Genomic DNA, 20,768 nt, shown 5'->3' with positions numbered 1-20,768 from the left:
TATTCCATGTACAGGTACAAATTCCCTATGATGAAAGTTATTCCTATGGATAGCTACAATGTGTGAATAAAATAACCAAGACAGATCTTCTAGGTGAGAAGACATACAATAAACAAACAAATAAGCAAAAACAATTTGGTGGTACTGGGGATTGAAAGCCTTCACACTGAGGTATATCCCCAGCCCTTTATTACATTTTTTTCTTTGGAGACATGGTCTCACTAAACCACTAAATTGCCCAGGCTGGGCTTCAACTTGCAATTTTCCTGCTGTAGCCTCCTTGAGTGGAGGGACTATGGGTGTATGCCACCATGACAGGCAGATTAATGATTTTCTGTCTGGCTTGAGGTACATGAAACAGATCAGCATACGCAAATAAGCATGTGTAAATGCACATACAGCATGATGCCCGTAGGGCAGCACTCTGAGGAAACCACAGTAAGGGGAGGGCAGGGAATGATGCAATTGCTTTTTCAGGTAGAATCTTAGACAAAAGGACCCTTCCCTCACCTGGGACTCCACCTCCAGAAGGGAGGCCACTGTAGCCTTGGCTTTAATACTTTCTTCAAAGGCTTTCTGGGAAAAGGAAGGAGGCCAGAGCTAAGCAAAGAGAAACAAAGGCAAGACGTTCAGTTCCCTCAGAGTCTGGTTATGGGCTGAAGCCAACCACAAAGAGAAGCATCATCTCTCCCAACCTCTTTTGGTGTCGGTGAGTTTCTCCTGTTCCTGGCAAGCATGAAGATTGCTCTCAAGAAGTAGGAAGCACTCTCTCTGGTTCTCATTTCAAAAGCAGTACTTTTTCAAAAAAGAATGGCCAGGGCATAGCGGTGCATGCCTGTTATCCCAGCACTCTGGGAGGCTGAGGTAGGAGGATCACAAGTTTGAGAACAGCCTGGGCAACTTAGTGGCCTTGTGAGACCCTGTCAAGAAGAAAGAAAAAAAGAAGAAGAAGAAGAAGAAGAAGAAGAAGAAGAAGAAGAAGAAGGAGGAGGAGGAGGAGGAGGAGGAGGAGGAGGAGGAGAAGGAGGAGGGGAAGGGGAAGGGGAAGAAAAGGGGAAGGGGAAGGGGAAAGAGGAGGAGGAGGAAAGGAGAAGAAGAAGAAGGAGAAGGAGAAGGAGAAGGAGAAGGAGAAGGGGAAGGGGAAGAAAAGGGGAAGGAGAAGGGGAAAGAGGAGGAGGAGGAAAGGAGAAGAAGAAGAAGGAGAAGGAGAAGGAGAAGGAGAAGGACGAGGGGAAGGAAAAGAGGGGAAAGAGGAGGGAGACCAGAAAAGAGGCTGGGGTCAAAGGCACATGCCTATAGTCCCAGCTACTTCCAGGCCTGACAGGGAAGAATTCTTTGAGCCCCAGAGCTCAAGGATAGTCTCAAACAAACCCAGAAAGACTTGAAAATACACCAAATGCCCAAGGATAAAGATTTCCCAGGTCATTTCCTAGCTGGCCTCCTTCTCCACCCCCCAGGGACTTCCAACCCCAAATATCTCTTAGTTCTTCTTTTTCTTCTTCACTGGGTTTCAAACCTAGGGTCTGCACGTGCTAGGGACACGATCTACCCCTGAGGCTGGCCTGACCACCCTCCTCTTGCTTCTTTCTGACATAATGGCCATCAATTCTTGCGCAAGGAGAAATATAGCTGCACTTGGTTTGTTCCCAATTTAGTAAAAACAGAGGTATGTGATTATCTCTTTTACAGGTTAAAAAATGAAAGAAAGAAAGCCTCTGGAGCTCTTGAGAGCTTTAAGCACTAAGCCAAGGGAGGGTCACACAGTTATGAGGTACAGAAATGGGACTGGAACCTAAACCTTTGATTTACAACCTTAGCGCCTAACCATTAGGTTAGTCTACTCTAGTCCGGGTTTCTAACCCAGGCCTATTAAAACCTGACCCAGGGACTTTATATGATTCTGACCAATTTTCCACTTTAACATGCTCTGCTCTCTCTCCCTGTGCTGGGGCACATGCGGTAAAGAGCACCAGCAACCAAGGAAGTAATGCGGGTAAGTGCACACAGTAGGTGCACAGCCAGGTCAGCTTCCGGGGCGGGTGTCTCAGGCCAAGGGAACCTAGGCCCCGCCCCGTCGCCCAGGTCCCGCCCCTCCGCCCAGGCCCCGCCCCTTCGCCCGAATCCCTGTTTTCAAAGCCTCGCCTAAGAGGATGGTGCCCACCGGAAGTGGAAGTCGCGAGCGCAGACCTGGAGGAGGGCGTCTGGCCTTCCGCCCTGGCTTCAGCTCCGAGGCTTCCTGTCTCTCCAAAAGGCGGGTCTGCGTGGGGCACAAAGGAAGTTGCTTCAGCCACCACGCGGCCGCGTCTTTGTCACCGAGAAAGCTGACTGGCCCCTTTCCTGCGCTGATCCTCAATATCCTCCTGGGGGAGGGGGCGGGGGCGCACACCTGTAATCCCAGAACTCTGGGAGGCTAAAGCAGGAGAATGCAAGTTAGAGCCAAGCCTGAGCAACCTAGTTACTCAGTGAGACCTCGTCTCAAAATTTTAAAATGGCTGGAGTTGCAGCTCAGTGCGAAAGCCGTGGATTCAATCCCCACTACCCGGGTGGGGAGGGATCCACAGCCGCGTGGTGGCACATACCCTTTATCCCATCACTCTGGGAGGCTGAGGCAGAAGAATTGCAAGTTTGGGTTTTGCGTGAACAACTTAAAGACTTAAAAAGACCCTGTCTCTCTGTCTATCTGTCATCTATCTATGCTTGGGGATGTAGCTCAATGCAAAGGACGTTAAATCTCAAACATTCATCCCCGTCACCTGTTTAAAAAGCTATACATTGAGGCCGTGTGTGGTGGCACACACCTCCAGTCCCAACACTTGCAAAGTGGGAAGATTGCTGTGAATCCTAGGCCAGCCTGAACTACATAGTGAGATTCTGTCTCAAACAAACAAACCGAGCTGCACGTTGAATCATTTCATCTGGCAGCTTTACCAGGCACCAGCGTTCTGGGCGGTGAGCAGGTACCCGCTTTCCTGGAGTTTGCATTCTACCAAAAGAGGGATACAGTGGACAGAATAATTACACAGATAATCATTAATCACATCTGTGGTAGAAGTGACCAAGTGATATAAAACAGACTCAAGCTCCGGGGCAGTGACCTTGTTTTGTTCTCTGCAGAACGCTCTGTTTTCCTGTGCGTGGTGGGCCCTGGAAGCTTGAGCTGTCTGTCGTGGGCTAGAAGATGGCCCTGGAGATACCCATTTGGTAGTCTGGAACCTGCAAATAATATTATCTTATATGATATGATGGATGCGATTAAATTCAGCAATTTCGATGTGGGGAGATTATTGTGAATTGTCTTGGTGAGTTCTGTGTAACAGTGTGGGTCTTTGTAAAAGGGAGGCAGAAAGGGATTTGACCCAGGACAAGGCAGTGTGACTCTCGGAACACGAACCTAAACTGCTAACCTGGGCATGGTGATGCATACCTGTAATCCCAGCACTGAGGTGGCTGTGGGAAAGAAGATCAAAAATTCAAGTCCTGCCTGCAATTTAGCAAGACCTCCATCTCAAAATAAAAATTTAAAAATGTAGCTCAATGGTAGACCATCCCTGGGGCAATCCCCAGCTAGTGGAGTGGTGGGGGAGAGGGAGGGAGCCTGAGTTGCTGGCTGGGTGTGGTGGCACATACCTGATATCCCATCACTCTGGGAGGCTGAGGCAGAAAAACTGCAAGTTCAGGTTTTACATGAGCAACTTAAAGACTTAAAAAAAGACCCTGTCTCTGTGTCTACCTATCTGTCTGTCTGTCTATCTATCTATCTATCTATCTATCTATCATCTATCATCTATCTATGCCTGGGGATGTAGCTCAGTGCAAAGGTCCTGGGTTCAATCTTTAGCACCACAAGAAAAAAGAAAGCTAAGCTACCAGCTCTGAAAATGGAAAAATGTACCAGAAACAAGTAACATAGTTACAGAAGCTGGGAAATGCAGGGAAGAGAATTCTCTTCTGCGGCTCTAGAGACAGTATGACCCAGTGATGCTGACTTCAGATTTGTAACAAGGCACCTTTGTTACAGCAGCCATAGAACACTAATAATACACTGGTGTCGATGACCTCCTGGACAGATAGGGTGTTTCCATCCTTTATACCTCAGATACCCTTTTAGACACCATGTACATGTACCATGGATGTCATGGTTTCCAGCTGGGGAGATGCCCCCCCCCCATGTGACAGTGTCTAAGTAATTTTGTTTTCACAGTGTGGTGGGGGGAGTTGCTGCTGGTGTATAGTAGATGGAGGACAGCGATGCAGCTACACATCCTACAGTGCACAGGATGGCAAAGAATGATCCAGCCTTAAATGTCACTAGTGCTGAGGTTGAGGCATGCAGGATTATCTCTAATACCCATTCCTAGAAATGCAAGCACTGAACCAAAGAATGTGCGCTGTAGAAATATTGTAGACATTTTCGTATTGCCTGGGGCTAATTTTAAGTGTGGGAATGGGCTGCAGCATGGGGCAGTGTCTCCTCCTCCAGGTTTCAGCTTGCCACCTCTAAGAGCTTGCTTATGGGTGATGTGTGTGGCCATGGGCTCCAAGGCCAAAACAACCCACGCCTGGAGTCAACCGGGATACAGTGGAGAGGTAGGAGAGTGAATTCAGTGGTCACCACTATGGGGCAGGCAGCACAGGGTTCTTTAAGTAAATAGTTTTATCCTGAGTGCCTGCCATGTGCTGGCTGCAGAGATGAAACATATATCTACTGTCACAGAGGCCCCATTCTAATGGAGGAGACTGATCGGAAGACAAACCGTGTGATTCACCTGGGGAAGTCAAGGAGGGCTTCATGAAGGCAGTGACTTGTAGCTAGGATAGTATACTGTTTACTGTTGTCACTGATCATCACCGTGACCTCGTCCTTCCAGGAGCTGGGGTGTCTCCCTGCCCTTGGGTTGTAGGTGTCCCTCTTCCTTTAATTACCAAACTGAATGAGCTTCAGCCCCACCACATGAAATCCCATGAAGTCTGTCTGTTTTTGTGCTGAGTGTCGTGGGAGAGAACGGTTCACTCACGGTGCCACAGGTCCTCTGCCCCGGAGCCATCCTGTTGCTGGCGCCTCTGTCTTTGCACCATTTCTCTGGGCTGTGGCAAGCATGCTCAAAGAAGGAACAGTTTTGTCTGAGCAACAATGCTGCACGAGTGACCCGATCAACTGGACATGGTGGTGTATGCCTGCAATCCCAGGCTGAGGCAGGAGGGTCACCCTGAGTTCAAGGCTAGCCTGGGCTACATAGTTAGACATGGTCTCAAAATTTAAAGAAAAAGAAAAGAAAAGAAAAGAAACAAACAAACAAACAGGCATGTGACTTGCTTTTTTTTTTTTTTTTTTCATGTGACTTGCTTGACTGGGATTTTTGCAGCAGCCTGGCCAGATGCACGTGGGGAACCGTTTGCTCACCATCCTAGTCTGCTAGGGCTGGGAGAATAGTCAGGTGGGGCCCACATGGCTCAGGGTTGGGAGAAAGCCAGAGATCTACCACCAATGAGAGGGTGGTTTGTTTGTCTGTTTGTGGTACTGAGGGTTGAATCCAGGGCCTCTGCACTGAGCTACTTCTCCAGGCCATTTTTTATTTATTTTGAGACAGGGTCTCACTAAGCTACCCAGGCTAGGCTCAAACTTTCAATCTTCCTGCTTCAGCCTCCCAGAGTGCTGGGATTACATGTGTGCATCACCATGCACAGCTTATGGAGAGGTTTTAGAGTTCATGTTCCAGCCCCAGGTCAGGAGTGAGAAGTCCAGCTCTGGCTCAATTGGAGGGGGAAGAACTCTCAAGGACCTTGGATATTGGGTCTTACATTGTTACTTAAAGAACCACGCTTTCATCTGAAGCTGACTTGGGCTGGGGATGTAACTCTGTGGCAGAGCACTTGCCTAACAATACAAGGCCCTGAGTTCAATCCCCAATATCACCAAAAAAAAAAAAAAAAAAACATGCCCAGGTGAAGCTCCTTAAAAAAAGAGCGCTGGCCTAACATTTGAAGCTAGTTCAAAGAAGTCATTTACAAGATGCCTTTTGTCATCAAAGCACAGATTTTTTTTATAAAAGACAAGGAGCACCTTTAACAGATGCTCTAGGACACGGTGTGTTGGGCACTGGCTGCTGGGAACTTGGGGAGCCCAGCAGGCCCGGATCTTCTAGAGCTCAGAACTCATACTTGGGCTCCTCCTGGGCCCACTTGTGGGCCTTTGAGGGCCCAGGTGTGGTCAGCGGTCCAGCAGAAGCAGAAGCCAGGTTCACGGGGGCCAGGTTCACCCATCCGGGCCCGCGTGGCAGCTGGTGGCTCTCGTTGAGTCGGACAACACGGTAGTTCTCGTAGTGGATGTTGTGTGTGATGTCCTTCAGGTCTTGGAGGTGGGAGCTGGGCAGTGGGAGGCAGGTCAGCCCCGGCCATGGCAGCCCCTGGGGCTCCCTTTCCAGCTGCCCAGCCCCAGGACGTCCCAGGCCTCACCGGATGAGCAGATCTCTCAGGAGAGGAAACTCACAGTGCGCCATGTTCTCCACTGTGAGACATGGTACTGATTGGGTGCTGTGCCGCCACTCTGCTCTCAGCGAGCACGGAGTAAGCACCTGCCCTATGCTGTGTGCCACCTGAGCCCCGCCATTGCCATTTCCCCACGTTTCTCACTGTGTTATCCCACCTCCCCTTCCTTGGTTCATTCATTCATTGGACCTGGTACAGTGGTTCCTACAAAAAGTTGTCCAACCCGCCATCACTATTATGTCATATTACACTTCTTCTTCTTCTTCTTCTTCTTTTTTTTTTTTGGTTTTGGTTTTTTTCCTATACCGGGGATCGAACTCATGACCTTGCGCTTGTCGGGCAGGCGCTGTGCCGCTGAGCTAAATCCCCAGCTCCCCATATTATGCTTATTGTACCGTAGATAATACACATATTTCTACAGCTGACAATAATAAATCAGGGGCCAGGGCCAGGCTGCTGCTTGTCCCTTACTTTCCAGGCTTACCCTCAGCAGCAGGCTGTCTGGCTCCCTGGGCTCCTGCTACTTCCCTCCCTCCCACCAACTTCCCTCACTGTATTTCTCCCTCTGCTGTTATTTCCTCAGCCCTATGGGGACAGGGACTCAACAGTCCTGCTTGTGTTATATTCCTTCAGAAATTGAAGAGTGGTGCCTGGCACATAGTAGGCCCACAGTAAATTCAGTGAGCCCACAGGGCACCTGCGGTGCTGGGAATTGTCCGAAGCAGTGGTATTACCTTCTCCAAGCTCCCTGGGAGGTTGACGTTGCTCTAACAACACCCATTTCCCTATGAGGAGACTGAGCCCAGGTGATGTTAATTTGCCCAAGGCCTCCCAAATGAGGAGAGGGGCCTTTCTCAAGTCTGTCTGGCCCCTGTCCATGGACTTAACCACCCAGGTCCTGGGGGAGTACCCAGGATGCTGAAGGCATAGGACATGCCTTGATTTCCAGCCTGCCCTCACCTGCATCCTCCCAGGCTCCCAGCACTGACCTTCAATGATGCCCCAGTTGGTCTTCCGGCCCAGGACACACCTCCCATTCACCAAGTGCTCTTGGTCTGCCCCGACAACGGCAAACGGGATTCGCTCCTAGGGCAGGAGAAGATGGGAGGATGGGCCGGTGGGGGAGGTACTGAGGCAGAGGAGGACACTGTCCTTTGTTGAGATGGGGCAAAAGTTCTAAGGAGGGGCTGGGGATTTAGCTCAGCGGCAAAGCGCCTGTCTGGCAAGCGCAAGGTCGTGAGTTCGGTTCCTGGTACCGGAGAGAAACCAAAAAAAAAAAAAAAAAAAACAAGTTCTAAGGAGTCCACAGACACAAAAGCTAATACCACACCTCTGTTGCCTCATCTGTAAAATGGGAACACTAGCAGGATTGGCATAGAGCTTTGTGACCAGTGATAAGGGTATGACATAATCAAAAATTAGCAGAATAACCCTTGGAAACTGTGTCTTTTTGTTTTTTGTGTTTTTTAAAATCATACCTTATGACTGGGTGTGGTGGCACACACGTCTATAATCTGAACACTCGGGAAGCTGAGGCGGGAGGATCGTTGTGAGTTCGAGGCCAGCCTGGGCTACAAAGTGAGTTTAAGCTAGCCTGAACTGCATAGTGAGACCCTGTCTCAAAAAGAGAATAAATAAATAGATAGATAAAATAAAATAGGATCTTGCTGCGATGTTCAGGCTGGCCTTGAACTAACTACGTAGCCCAGGTTGGCTTTGAAGTTGCAGTGATCCTCCTTTTCTGCCTCAGTCTTCCCAGGGTTGGGATTATAGGTGTGTACCACCATGGCTGGTAAATTGTGTTTTTGCTAGTAACCTTGTTAATAATATAATCTTGGGGCTGGGAAGTGTAGCTCAGTGATAAAGCCCGCACTTGGTATATGCAAGGCCATTGGCTCAATCCCCAGAACTGCTAAAAGAAAAGAAAAATATATAATGTTGCCAACATTAACTTCTTACCTGGGGCATGAAACTCTCTCCCCTTTTTTGGACAGGGTCTCACTATGTATTTCAGGCTGGACTCACTATGTAGCCCAGACTGGCCTTGAACTCATGGTGATCTTCCTGCCTCAGCCTCTCAAGTGCTGAGATGACCACTGTCACACCCGGTTTATAGTCCAGCTGGTTTTGAACTCACTTTGTATTTAGCCCAAACTGGCCTTGAACTCCATAGTGAGTAATGTTCCCACCTCAGCCTCCTGAGTGCTGGGATTACAGGTGTGTGCCACTACATTAGGCCTAGTAATCACCTTCTAAGATCAAAATAAGTGACTTTGACTTTGCCCTTGAACTTCTCCCTATTTCCTATTTATCTGTCTTCTCTTTTATTCTTTCTGTGTGTGTGTGTTTGTATTCATATAAGAGAAACCATGTGATATTTAATCTCATGTGTCTGACAAATTACCTATTCCATTGTTTCAAAACTATTTTAATATTTATGCTAATTTTTTCTTTTATACTAGTTTCTCTTAGTTCACTGAAAAAAAAGTTTTGTGCTCTTATCTGTTTCTTCTCTGTAAGAATCCTTTTTGTTTTGTTTTTTGAGACAGGGTCTTACTGTGTAGCCCAGGCTGGCCTTCAACTCACTATGTAGCTGAGGGCCTCAAGCTCACGGTGATCCTCCTGCCTCAGCCGTCTGAGTGCTGGGATTACAGGAGTGCACCACCACATCTGGTTTGTAAGAATCCCTTTTGTCTATGTCTTGTACTCTGATAATGTATTAACTGTTATTATTCTCTTACGATTTTGCTATGAAATTGTATTTTTCATACAATTTTTAATAAGTGACTTTGTAAACCAGGCTCTGGCAAGCTATGGCTCACAGCGACCCTGGGCCAGCTGCCCGGTTTCCTTCAGAGTTTTACGGGTGCACAGCGAAGCCTATTCATTCCTCTTCTCTTGTCTGCGGCTCTGTGGGCCGCAGCAGCAGAGTGGAGTGATCACAGCAGAGACTGTCTGAAAGTCTGAGACATTTACCATCCCACCCTTTGCAAAAAGTTTGCTAAGCCTCCCCTACCTACTGTAAAATCTAGTTGCTGTCACTATTATGAGCACAAGTGGAAATTCAAATGTGTAATCTCCAAAGGGGTTATTTGTCTATTTTATCTATTTTGTAATACTGAGAAGTGATAGAGGGATGCTCTACCACTGAGCGACATCCCCAGCCATTTTTTATTTTGTGACAGGGACTCACTAGGTTTCCCTGGTGGGCCTCGAACTTGCAATCCTTTTACCTCAGCCTCGCAAGTACCTGGGGTTACAGGTACATGTCACCAAGCCTCGCGGTTATTATTATTATTTATTATTTATTAATGTTCTGGGGCTCAAACCCAGGGCCTTGTGCATGCCAGGCAAGCACTCTATACCACTGAGCTGTATCCCCAACTCCTATTTTTATTTTGACAAGTTAACTTGTATGGGGAATAAGATTAATAATAGTAACTATAGTTGCATGCTTATTGTGTGCCAGCCCACGCTAAATGCATGTGTGTGAAGGATTTATTGAGACATTGAGTGTGTTCGCCTGGTAATTCCCCAATCTCTGTTCTAGCAGCGACTGGCCTGCTTCAGGACAGAAAGCACAAGCCGATGGAGATCAGGCTTTTGGAACCTCCCACAGGAAACTGGTTTGTTGCTTCAGTGGGGAGGGGAAGAAGGGGCTCACCGATGAGAAGGAGGCCTCCGTGTATAGATGTGGGATTTTTCCACTGCTTAGAGAGACCACTGTCCATGAGCCTGGGTGGGGCCGAGATCGCATGCAGGCCCCAGCTGTGAAGGAAGCAGTCTTCCTGTTCCTACTGTGGAGGCTGGCAGAGTCCCTGGGAGAGGGTTGGGGCCTGGGCTCTATGGCTGATGAGTCCTGGTTCTCCAGAATCTGGACAGACTGACAGTGAATGGGCCACACAGGTGGCAGGATGGGGACTTAGGGTAGGAATTCAGCTGACTTGGAGAAAATGAAGATGTGAGCTTGCTTGTTTCTTACCTCTGCCTGTCTGTCTCTTTCTTCTTTTATAACAGCTTTATTGATGTATAATTCACATATATAAATTCTACCCTGCTAAAGAACATAGTTCAAGCCAGGCATGGTGGCACATGCCTATAATCCCAGCACTCTGGAAGCCTGAGGCAGGATTGTACGTTTGAGCCCAGACTAGTCATTTTAGTGACTTAGCAAAACCCTTTCTCAAAAAATCAAAAAAGGGCTGGGGCCCCGAGTTCAGTACCCAGTACCACAAAAGCAACTAACTAACTAGCTCACTAACTAACAACTAACTAACTAACTAAATAGAGTGTATAGTTCCGTGGGTTGTAGTACATTCACCAGGTACACAACCTTCATCACTAACTGTGGAACATTTGCATTACTTTAAAAAGAAAACCCACGCACATTCTCCCCTCTCCCCAGCCTTAGGAACATGCTCACCTACTTTCTGTCTCTATGGATTTGCCTGCTCTGAACATTTCATATAAATACCATCACACAATATGTGGCCTTTTGTATCTTTCAACTAGCACAGCGTGGCCGGGCGTGGTGATGCATGTCTGTAATCTTTTTTGTCTTTTTGAGACAGGGTCTTGCTATGTAGTTCAGGCTGGCCTTGAGCTCACTTTGTAGCCCAGGTTGGTCTCGAACTTGCAATGATCCTCTTGCCTCAGCCACCCGAGTGCTAGGGTTACAAGCATGTGCCACCACTCCTGGCTTGGTTGGAGTTTGAGACCAGCCTAGGCTACATAAGTGAGCTCAAGCCCACCCTGAAATGCATAACGAGACCCTGTCTCAAAAAGACAAAAGCAAACAAACAAAAAATCAATTAGCACAGTGTTTGCAGTTCACCCATGCTGCTGCCTGTGTCTGTGCTTCCTTCCTTCCTGTAGCTGAGCATGGTCCAGGGTGTGGGCACCGTCCCATGTTGTGTTTTCCCATTCATCCATTGATGGGCAGTTGGGTCATTTCCACCCTTGGGCTGTCATGTTTAGTGCTGCTGGGAACATTCACATACAAGTTTTCTTGAGCAGACATGTGCTTTCATTTTCTTTTTTTTGGTGCCGGGAATTGAACTCATGACTTTATGCTTGCCAGGCAGGTACTGTGCTGCTGAGCTATATCCCGGCTTCATTTTCTGAGTGTGAGTGTATGTTTTCAGGGATGTGTGTTTGCAGCCCAGTAGTGTAGTTACTGGGCCCTATAGTAATGGATGTTGCTGCGTTTGAGGTGCCGCCAGACTACTTCTCAACCTACTGCACCACTGTACAGTCCACGGGCAGTGTGCGAGGCGCTAGCTCCTCTGCACCCGGGGCAACACTTGCTTTTTATTATGGCCTTGTGCTGCAATGCGAGTGTGGTTTGTCTCTCTTCTGAAACTCAAGTACAGAGAAAAAAATTTTGCTAGTGATTCCTCCGATAAATGACTAATATCTAGAATAAGTAAAGAACTAAAAAAAATCAGATCTCCCAAAAGTAAAAGACTCAATCAAAAAATGAGGGCTGGGGATACAGCTCAGCGGCATAGCACCTGCCTGGAAAGCGCAAGGTCCTGAGTTTGATTTCTGGTACCAAAGAAAATGGGCAGCTGAGATAAATAGACATTTCTCGGAAGAAGTACAAATGGCTAGTAAATACATGGAAAAATGTTCAATATCTCTATGTATTAGAGAAATGCAAATTAAAGCAACAGTGAGATTCTACCTTACTCCATATGCCATAAAGAATGACATCAGACAATAACAAATACTGGTGAGGCTGTGGGGAAAAAGGAACCCTTCCTATATTGTTGGTGGGAGTGTAAACTAGTATGACCAGTATGGAAATTAGTATGGTGATTCCTTAAAAAAAAAAAAAAAACCAAGAAATTCCATTACACCCAGCTATTTCCCTTCTAGGTATTTTCCCCAAAGAATTAAAGACATCATACTACAGTGCTACATGCATACTCATGTTTATAGCAGCACAATTCTTAATAGTTATATCTTGGAAGTAGCCTATATGTCCATCAACAAAGAAATGGATTTTAAAATGTGGTATTTATACACAGTGGAGTACTACTCTGCAATAAAGAAGGATAAACTGGAGTCATTTGTAGTAAATTGGATGCGACTTGAGACCATAATATTAAGTGAAATAACTCAGACACACAAGAGTGAGTACTACATAGTTTCTCTTATACAGGAAATAATAAGAAATAGGAAGATAGATCTTTTGTAAATGAGAGGGGAAAGGGGATCAAAAGATAGAGGGAGATGGGAGGGAGAGGAGGGGAAGGGAATGAGAAAAGAATTGTGATGTGTGATGGACATGTACCAACTCCACCCAAGAAATGTAATCATTGTGTACTGCAAACGTGTACTAATAAAAGTTAAAACAGAGAAAAAACGACTCCAGTTAGAGGTGATGGCTGTTGCGGCAGCGTTGGAGCTGGAGCCCAGCGGGAGGTGTGTGGAGGGGCGGAACCCTCCCCAGTAGGCTAACACTGTCTACAGAGGGAGGAGTTGTTCTCATGGCACTGGATGAGTCACCCTGAGAGCAGGCTGTTGCAAAGTGAGCCAGGCTTCCCTGGTTTTTTCCTTGCTTCCTCTCCCCATGTCACCTCTCTGCACATATCCACTGTCCTTGCACATTTCCACTGTGCTGGGAACAGCATGAGGCCCTTACCAGAAGTTGCACTTATGTCGCCACTCTATCTCCGACTTCCATTATTGTGATCTAAATGAGGTTCTTTCTTTATACGTTTCCCAGTCTCAGGAGTTCAGTTATAGCAACAGAAAACTGACTAAGGCACCGCTCAGACAGGTATAGTCTGCTCACTGTGGTTTTGATTTGCATTACCCTAATGACCCACAGAGATGGTGTTAGACACATTTTTGTGTCCTTTTTAGCTATTTGTAGATCTTTGGAGAAATAACTATTCAAATCTTTTGCCCATTTTGTTTTTCTTTTTGCAATGCTGAGTATTGAACCCAAGGCCTTGCACATGCTAAGCAAGCACCTTACACTGAGCTACACCTCCAGCCCTTGCTCTTTGTGTGTGTGTGTGTGTGTGTGTGTGTGTGTGTGTGTGTGTGTGTGTGTGTGTGAGGGCACTAGGGATTGACCCAGGGCCTTTACACTGAGCTATATCCCCTACTCTTTTAATATTTTTTATTTTTATTTTGGGAGAGAGTCTTGCTAAGTCACGAAGCTGCCCAGACTGGGCTTGAATTTATAACCCATCTGCCTCAGCCTCCCAGAGTGCTGGGCTTATAGGCATGTACCACCTTGCCCAGCCTTGCTTCTACTTCTAAATTGGGTTGTCTTTTATTGTCGAGTTGTAAGGGTGCTTTATATCTTCATAACACAAGCTCCATAATAGATGTGATTATGAACATTTCCTCCTGTTCAGTGGACATAGACCTGGAGTTAGTGGACGAATGGAAATTCTAGTCTGCTGGAAATACCATATATGCAAATTTCCTGGAGTTGTAGAAAGAAGTGAACCCTCAGAAGGAGAGGATGAGTGGAAAGATCACCAGCTTCAGTCCCACCAGCCTGTGGCCCCTACTGCCTCTTACCTGGATCTTTTTGTTTTTTTCTTTTTTGTCTTTTTGACAGGGTCTCGCTATGCAGTTCAGGCTGGGTTTGAGCTCTCTTTGTAGCCCAGGCTGGTCTCAAATTTGCAATGGTCCTGCCTCAGCCTCCCAAGTGCTGAGATCACAGGCATGCGCCAGCATGCCCGACAAAAAAAGATCTTTTTTTGGGACCGGGAATCAAACTCAGGACCTTGTGCTTGCCAGGCAGACACTGTGCCACTGAGCTACATCCCTGGCTCTTACCCGGATCTTGCTGTTGAGAATCCTGTCATTGGCATCCTCATCAAAGCGCTTCTGTGGATACACATCGATGCAGTGGCTTTTCAGGTCTTTCTGGATCTGGGGACCAAACACAGGTGACCTCAGCCTGCTCTGCCCATTCTTTTTGGCAGCCTGACCCCAGCCCTGCCTCGGACAACCAGATCACCCTGCTCCGGAAGGCCTCACGCTCCTCGATGGTCAGGCTGTCAGCCCGGGCGATCACGGGCACCACGTTCACAGTCCGGCACAGCCGCTGCAGGAACTCGATGTCCAGGGGCCGCAGACTGCCCGGGCAGGGCAGGGACAGCAGTGGCGGTGGCGTCATATGTGTGAGTGATGGGAGAGGCAGCCTGAAGCCCGCCCTGGGGACCCCTCTTTCTCGTCTCCGCCCCATGCAGGTGTCCGTCCCCAGGCTGGTCCAGCCACCTCACCAGTGCCCAGTGGGTGGCACGAAGTACACACAGCAGTGCACCCGGGTGTCGGGGATGTGGCGCTGGCGCGTGATGAGAATCTCCTCCTGCAGGTACCGCTCATACTGCTCATTGATGTAGCCCAGGATGGGTTCCCAGCTGGCGTGGAGATGCCGCCGCTCAGATCCCCATCCCAAGACCTCTGCTGTGCCTCCCTGGTCCTCTGGATGGTCTACTCTTCCCCTTCCCATCCCCTGCATCATCAGAGAGACACAGAGTGAACCCCCTGCCATTCTCGTCCTGAGGTCTCAGTGTCCTGGCCTGTAAAATGGGGACAATAGCAGCAACTGCTTTGTACGGGAGAGGTGAGCATTAAATGACACAGTTGGCCTCAGCCTGCTCACAAGACTGTTGCAGGAGTCTCCTGACTTCTCTCTGTGGGTTCTTTCCTCTTGAACAGATTCTTTAAAAGAGGGGTTGGGAGGGGGATGTGGCACAATGGTAGAGGGTTTGCCTAACATCCATGAGACCCTGAATCCCATCCCCAGCACTACAAAACTAAGACAAAACGAAGGTCACGTTGTATCCTTTTTCTGCTCAACTTCCAGTGGCCAAAGAAAAGCCAAAGCCCTTACATTGCCTTACAAGGTTCTATATCACCTCACACCTTTTTCCTTCCTGCCCTCTCCCTCCTCAGGTGTCAGGCCTGCCCCACCTCAGGGGCTTTGCACTTGCTGCTTCCTCTGCCTGGACCACTGTTCCCCTGCACATCCATGTGCCTCCCTTCTCTTCTCCAGGAAGTTTGCCCCAAAGCCATCCTTCCAGGAGATGGATTCCACAGCCTTGCACGCCTATGGCCTCTTTCATGCTCACAAATGTTCTCATTCAGCCTGGTTCAGTGGCACATGTCTGTAATCCTAGCTACTTCAGAGGCTGAGGTAGAAGAATTGCAAGTCTGAGGCCAGCCAGGACAACTTAACAAGACCTTGCCTCAAAATAAAATGGGCTGAAGATATACTTCAGTACTCCCTGGTTAAATCCCCAGTAACCACCCCTAAAGACTTGGCTGGATAATGTATTTTAGGTTTAGCTCCCCCATAACTGATTTTGTTCATCATCTCTCTTCCCTGTGCTCCCTTTTCTATGGAGGCCAGGGTGTCCACCTGTCTTATTCCTTACTGGATTGCCCATGTCCAGAGCAGAGCCCAGCACATAGTAGGTGCTCAACAAAGCATCATGTGCAAGGCCATCTTCACGGGAGGGCTGCAGCGCATTCACACAGAGTACCAAATGTAGAAGTCTGTGGTCTTATAATTTTTTTGGTGGTGGTAGTGGGAACTGAACTAAGGTTGCTATGCTACTGAGCTGCATCCCCAGAGCTTTTTATTTTTTCCTTTGAGATAGGGTCTACATTGATAAGTTTCCCAGGTTGGCCTCACATTTGGATCCTTCTGCCTCAGCCTCCTGCATAGCTAAGATTACAGGCATGTGCCGCCATACCTTGGCTGATAGTCTTAATAATTCTTGAATTAGGGGCGCCACATTGTCATTGCACTGTATCCCACAAATTTGGCAGCTGATCTTGGGTGTGTGTGTTACCAACTCCTCTTAATGAGTGTGTCCTCCCCCCTCGCCCCAAGGCTCTGAGATCTCCATGACCAGTCCTGGTTACGGAGCTGAGCCTGACTCAGGAATTCTGACTCGGGGGGTGTGGGCTACACGGATCTTTCCTGAGGCTCCCTTCGTACAGACGGCCAGCTGAGAGCTTTAGGTACTGCCCTCTCCATCGTGTAGAGGGACAGTCGAGGACACCCACTATACAGACAAGGAAACTGAGGCTGGAAGATGACACTGCTGGGGATCTCCCGGAGGTTGGAAGGGCAGCAGCAGGAGTAGGCTCTCCCGGACCCACCACTTGTCATTGTTGATCTGGTCCCCGAAGCCAGGTGTGTCTGTCACTGTGAGCTTCAGCTTCAGGCCCTTCTCCTCGATGACTGCAAGGGACAGCAGAGGGTGAGGCTGGCCCGGGCGGTGGGGTGGCGGGGCTGCCCTGGGCTCACTCACTGTGGGTCACCGAGTGCAGCTGCAGCGTCTGGGGCGTGGGTACCCCCGGGCCTGGCAGGGTCGACTTCCATACTTTGGACTTGAACAGCGTGTTCACCATTGTGGACTTGCCCAGCCCACTCTGCCCTGGGAGGGACAGACGACAGCGGTCAAGGTGAGCATTTTAGGCTGCATCTCTCAAACTCTTAAATAAATACCCTTTTTTGGAAAACAAACTGGTTTTTCTTTTTGTTTTTTGTTTTTGTTTTTTTTTGAGACAGGGTCTCGCTATGCAGTTGAGGCTGACCTTCAACTCACTTTGTAGCCCAGGCTGGCCTGGAACTTGCAATGATCCTCCTGCCTCCGCCTCCTGAGTGCTGGGATTACAGGTGTGTGCTACCACGCCTGGCTTTGTTTTGTTTTTTTTGAGACAGGGTCTCCTTGTGTATTTCAGACTGGCCTTGAACTCACAGCAACCCTTCTGCCCTGGCTTCCCAGATTCTAGGATTACCGATAATCTGGCTTGGAAAATAAACTGTTTATGGACAAGTGCATAGAATTGTAAACGTTTGGTTTAATGCTCTCCTTGTTTCTTTATGGGGGTAAAATTTATATAACACAAAATTAGTTGGTTTTTCTTTTTTACTGGGTATCAAAGACAGGGGCACTTTACTGCTGAGCTATATCTCCAACCCTTTAGAACTACATATTTTATTTATTTATTTATTTATTTTTGGTACTGGGACTTGAACTCATGACCTCACGCTTGCCAGGCAGGCACTGTGCCACTGAGCTGTATATATATATATATATATATATACACATATGTAATTTATTTATTTACTGTAGGAAACAGGGTCTTGCTACGTAGCCCAGGCTGGCCTTGAACTTTTAATTCTCCTGTCTCAGTCTCCTGAGGAACTGGGCTACCAAGGCCAACTCTTTTTTAATTTTTTTTTTTTAAATTTTGAGTTATGGACTTCCTATGTTGCCCAGGCTGTGTTTGAACTTGGTGATCCTTTTCCCTCAGACCCCAGAGTGCTGGGATAACAGACTGTGATTTCACACTTATATACTGTTATTTTAAAGTGCACAGTAAAGTGATGTTAACTATGTTTATAATGTGTAATTACCACCTCTGCCTAGTTCCATGACATTTTCACAACCTCAGATGAGATCCTGTACCTTTGAAGCACTCACTCCCTTTTCCCCTCTCCAGCCTTGGCACCAAGTTACTTTCTGTCCCTAATGGATTTCCTTATTCTGGACATATCCTGTCAAGGGAAAATACACTATGGGGCCTTTGGGCTTGGTTTCTTTTCTTTAGCATAATGTTCATTCATTTTGTAGTATGTGGCAGTCGTTCTTTTTGGTGGCTGAATAATATTCCATTATAGGAATAAACTACATTTTGTTCATTCATTCACAGATAGGCAATTCAGCAATTTGTTTTTGTGTGTGTGGTAGTACTGGTGATTAAACCTGGAGCCTTCTCACTGAGCTACATCCCCCACCCTTTAAAAATGTGTTGGACAGAGCCTTGCTGAATTGCTCAGACTGGGGCTGAACTTCTGATCCTCCTGCCTCAGCCTCCCAAAGTCCTGGAATTACAAGCATATTGCATCATACCTGGCTAGTTCAGTGAATTTTCTACAAAGTAATCACGATGAATCAGCATCACTAGCACAGTAAGCTCATGCTTGGGTCACCACGTCCAGGAGTCTGACCCTCTCCCCATTATTCCTGGTCACTTCCTTGGAGTGTGTGGATACTTTTTGTCTGTAATGGTTGGCGTCTCCCAGATTTTCAAGGACAACACTCCTACCACCTATCAGGATCAGGACCCCTTAACCTACGGGGAGACTGCGGCTGGGGAGCTGAGTGACATACTCAAGCCCAGGGTCCAGGAGGCCCCAGCTCCTCACTCACCCACCACCATGACGTTGAACTCAAAGCCCGTCTTCATGGCCTTGATCTTCAGTTGGTCCAGCACGGCCTCAATGCCCACAGGCGCAGGCATCTCACAGGGCGCCATCCTGGGGCTGGAGGGCCTTGAGGAGCCGGGGGAGGGGGATGCCCTCAGGGCGTCCATGGGACCAAGGACACAAAGATGCCTGTTTCAGGCTGCAGTTGGGAGAAGGCCTTGTTGCTGGGGCTCATGGAGACCCCGGAGTGCTCATGCCAGCACCCCAACACAGCGTTCTGCTGACAGCCACGCCACCCTTTATGCCACCCGGGTAAGCCCAAGTCTGCTTTGCTCACAGCCGGAGAGACCAAACCCCATCCGGAGCCGCTGTAGCCCCAGAGGTCTGCCCTTCCCACCCTCAGGGCAGGCAAGATGCCCGCTGGGACTTGTCAACGCCCAGGGGCTGTCTGTAGCCACAGGAGTCCTGCAGGGGCCACTCGGAGTATGTGGGGGACACAGAGAATTGGCAGAGACGGAGAAAGACAGGCAGGAGGACACAGATTCACAGACAGGTAGAGGCCGAGGCCCAGGCTGTAAGGGGAGGGAGGCGAGGAGGGCTGGCAACCAGCTGTGCTGGCCTCGCAGGGGACCCCAGCACCTGGCGGGTGAGTGCCGTGGAGCTCCGAGCAGCCGCGAGCAGCCGCAGGCCCTGGCGTGTGCCTGTGTGTGAGGGGGAGGGGAGGGCCGGCCGTTAACTGCAGAATCTGAGCTCTGCCCCTCCCTCCCGTGAGCCCCCTTCCCACCCTCAGCAGGAATGTGAGTGGATCCTTCAGGCTCTTTATTTTTTAAAAAAAATATTTATTTATTTTGTGGTATTGGGGATCGAACCTAGGATTCTCATACTAAACTTGTCTGCAGCCTTTTTTTTTTTTTTTTTAATACTTTTTATTGTTTGAGACAAGGTCTTGCTAAATTGCCTGGGCTGGGTTTGAATTCTAATCCTCCTGTTTCAGCCTCCCAGACTGCTGGGATTACAGGTGTGTGCCACCATGGCCAGCTACGCTCCAGGTCCTTTACCCTGTCATGTTCACAGTGTCATACTCAGCGGGACCCTGACTCATCACACAATGACTTCCTCTTAGACAGGGAGCTGAGGCCCCCAGGGCAGTGCCTGCCACCAAGGCCACCAGCTGCAAAATGTCGGAGCTGGGTTTGGACTCTGCCAGGGGACGGAAACCCAGGAGTCACAGCCCCAAAGCGGAGTTTTCTTCGGTCCTTCAATTGTTGGCACCATCGAATTTTAAACTGCAGCACTGAAAAAACAAGAGACCGCGTGGGATTGTTCTGGTGGCCCTAGGTTCCCCTGTTCAGTAGTCACCACCCCTTGGAGTACCTGCAGTTGCCAGCCCCAGCGCAGAGACAGACAGCCCACGCCAGCGGCTCAAGGACCCACGGGGAGGAAGCAGCACAGCTGGCCCTCTGGCTGAGTCCTTTGTTCACAGGAATGCCTGGATTTCCAGCATCTTAAGATGACAGCCAGGGCCACCTTTCCCTCTCGAGATGGCACATGCTGACTATTGCCAGAGCTGTTAAACCAAAACTCTAGAGGCTGCGGGATCTCTGGGATAAAAGGGGTTATTGAGCCATTAGAGATGCTGGCCAGAAACAGAAGAGGTCCCAGCACAAGTACCGGCAAGGACCTGGATGGGTAGGGAGCGGCCGGGAAATGTTCCCCAGACAGAGGCAGGTAAGAGAAGCTTCCTACATTTCGGGGAAGGGAGACAGGGCAGACTGCACTGGCCAAGGGGAAGAGGATGGGAGGAGCCAGGCTTGGTGGAGCAGGCCTGCAACCCCAGCTCTCTTAGATGCTCAGGCAGACAGGTTAGTTCACGCCTAGCTTGGCAACGCAGTGATTCAGTAAGACCCTGTCTCGAATTAAAAAATAAGTGGTAGCAGTGGTGTAGCTCCATAAGAAGGGGCTGGGTTCAACCCTCCGGCACTGAAAAAAATAAAAAAGGAGGGTAGGAGAGGAGGGCCGTCAGTAAGAAGTCCCTGTTGCTTCTGGTAATTAAACTGCGACATCTCAATAGTTATTTATC

The 20,768-nt window shown here is 48.6% G+C and overlaps 1 protein-coding gene across 2 annotated transcripts; it reads right to left on the bottom strand.

Annotated features, from left to right (window-relative positions):
• Window positions 1-6,015: 6,015 nt before the first annotated feature.
• Sept12 (septin 12) lies at window positions 6,016-19,375 on the bottom strand. 2 transcript variants are annotated; one of them, XM_005391271.1, is made up of 10 exons: window positions 19,328-19,375; window positions 18,693-18,887; window positions 16,785-16,910; window positions 16,633-16,714; window positions 14,742-14,879; window positions 14,477-14,594; window positions 14,293-14,388; window positions 7,476-7,572; window positions 6,454-6,505; window positions 6,016-6,363 (listed from the first exon to the last, which is right to left on the bottom strand). In XM_005391271.1, exons 2-10 carry the CDS (start codon window positions 18,853-18,855, stop codon window positions 6,147-6,149), a joined length of 1,089 nt encoding a protein of 362 aa, XP_005391328.1. In that variant the 5' UTR covers window positions 18,856-18,887; window positions 19,328-19,375; the 3' UTR covers window positions 6,016-6,146. The 2 variants fall into 2 exon arrangements, with proteins under 2 accessions (XP_005391328.1, XP_005391327.1); XM_005391270.1 differs by having other exon boundaries at window positions 18,693-19,367.
• Between the last annotated feature and the right edge of the window lie 1,393 nt (window positions 19,376-20,768).

The sequence above is a fragment of the Chinchilla lanigera genome, unplaced genomic scaffold, assembly GCF_000276665.1.
Source record: "Chinchilla lanigera isolate Chin_1 unplaced genomic scaffold, ChiLan1.0 scaffold00041, whole genome shotgun sequence".
NCBI classification, from domain to species: Eukaryota; Metazoa; Chordata; class Mammalia; order Rodentia; family Chinchillidae; genus Chinchilla; species Chinchilla lanigera.
The sequence above is the reverse complement of the archived record's forward strand: the minus strand, read 5'-3'. Positions and strand labels throughout refer to the sequence as shown.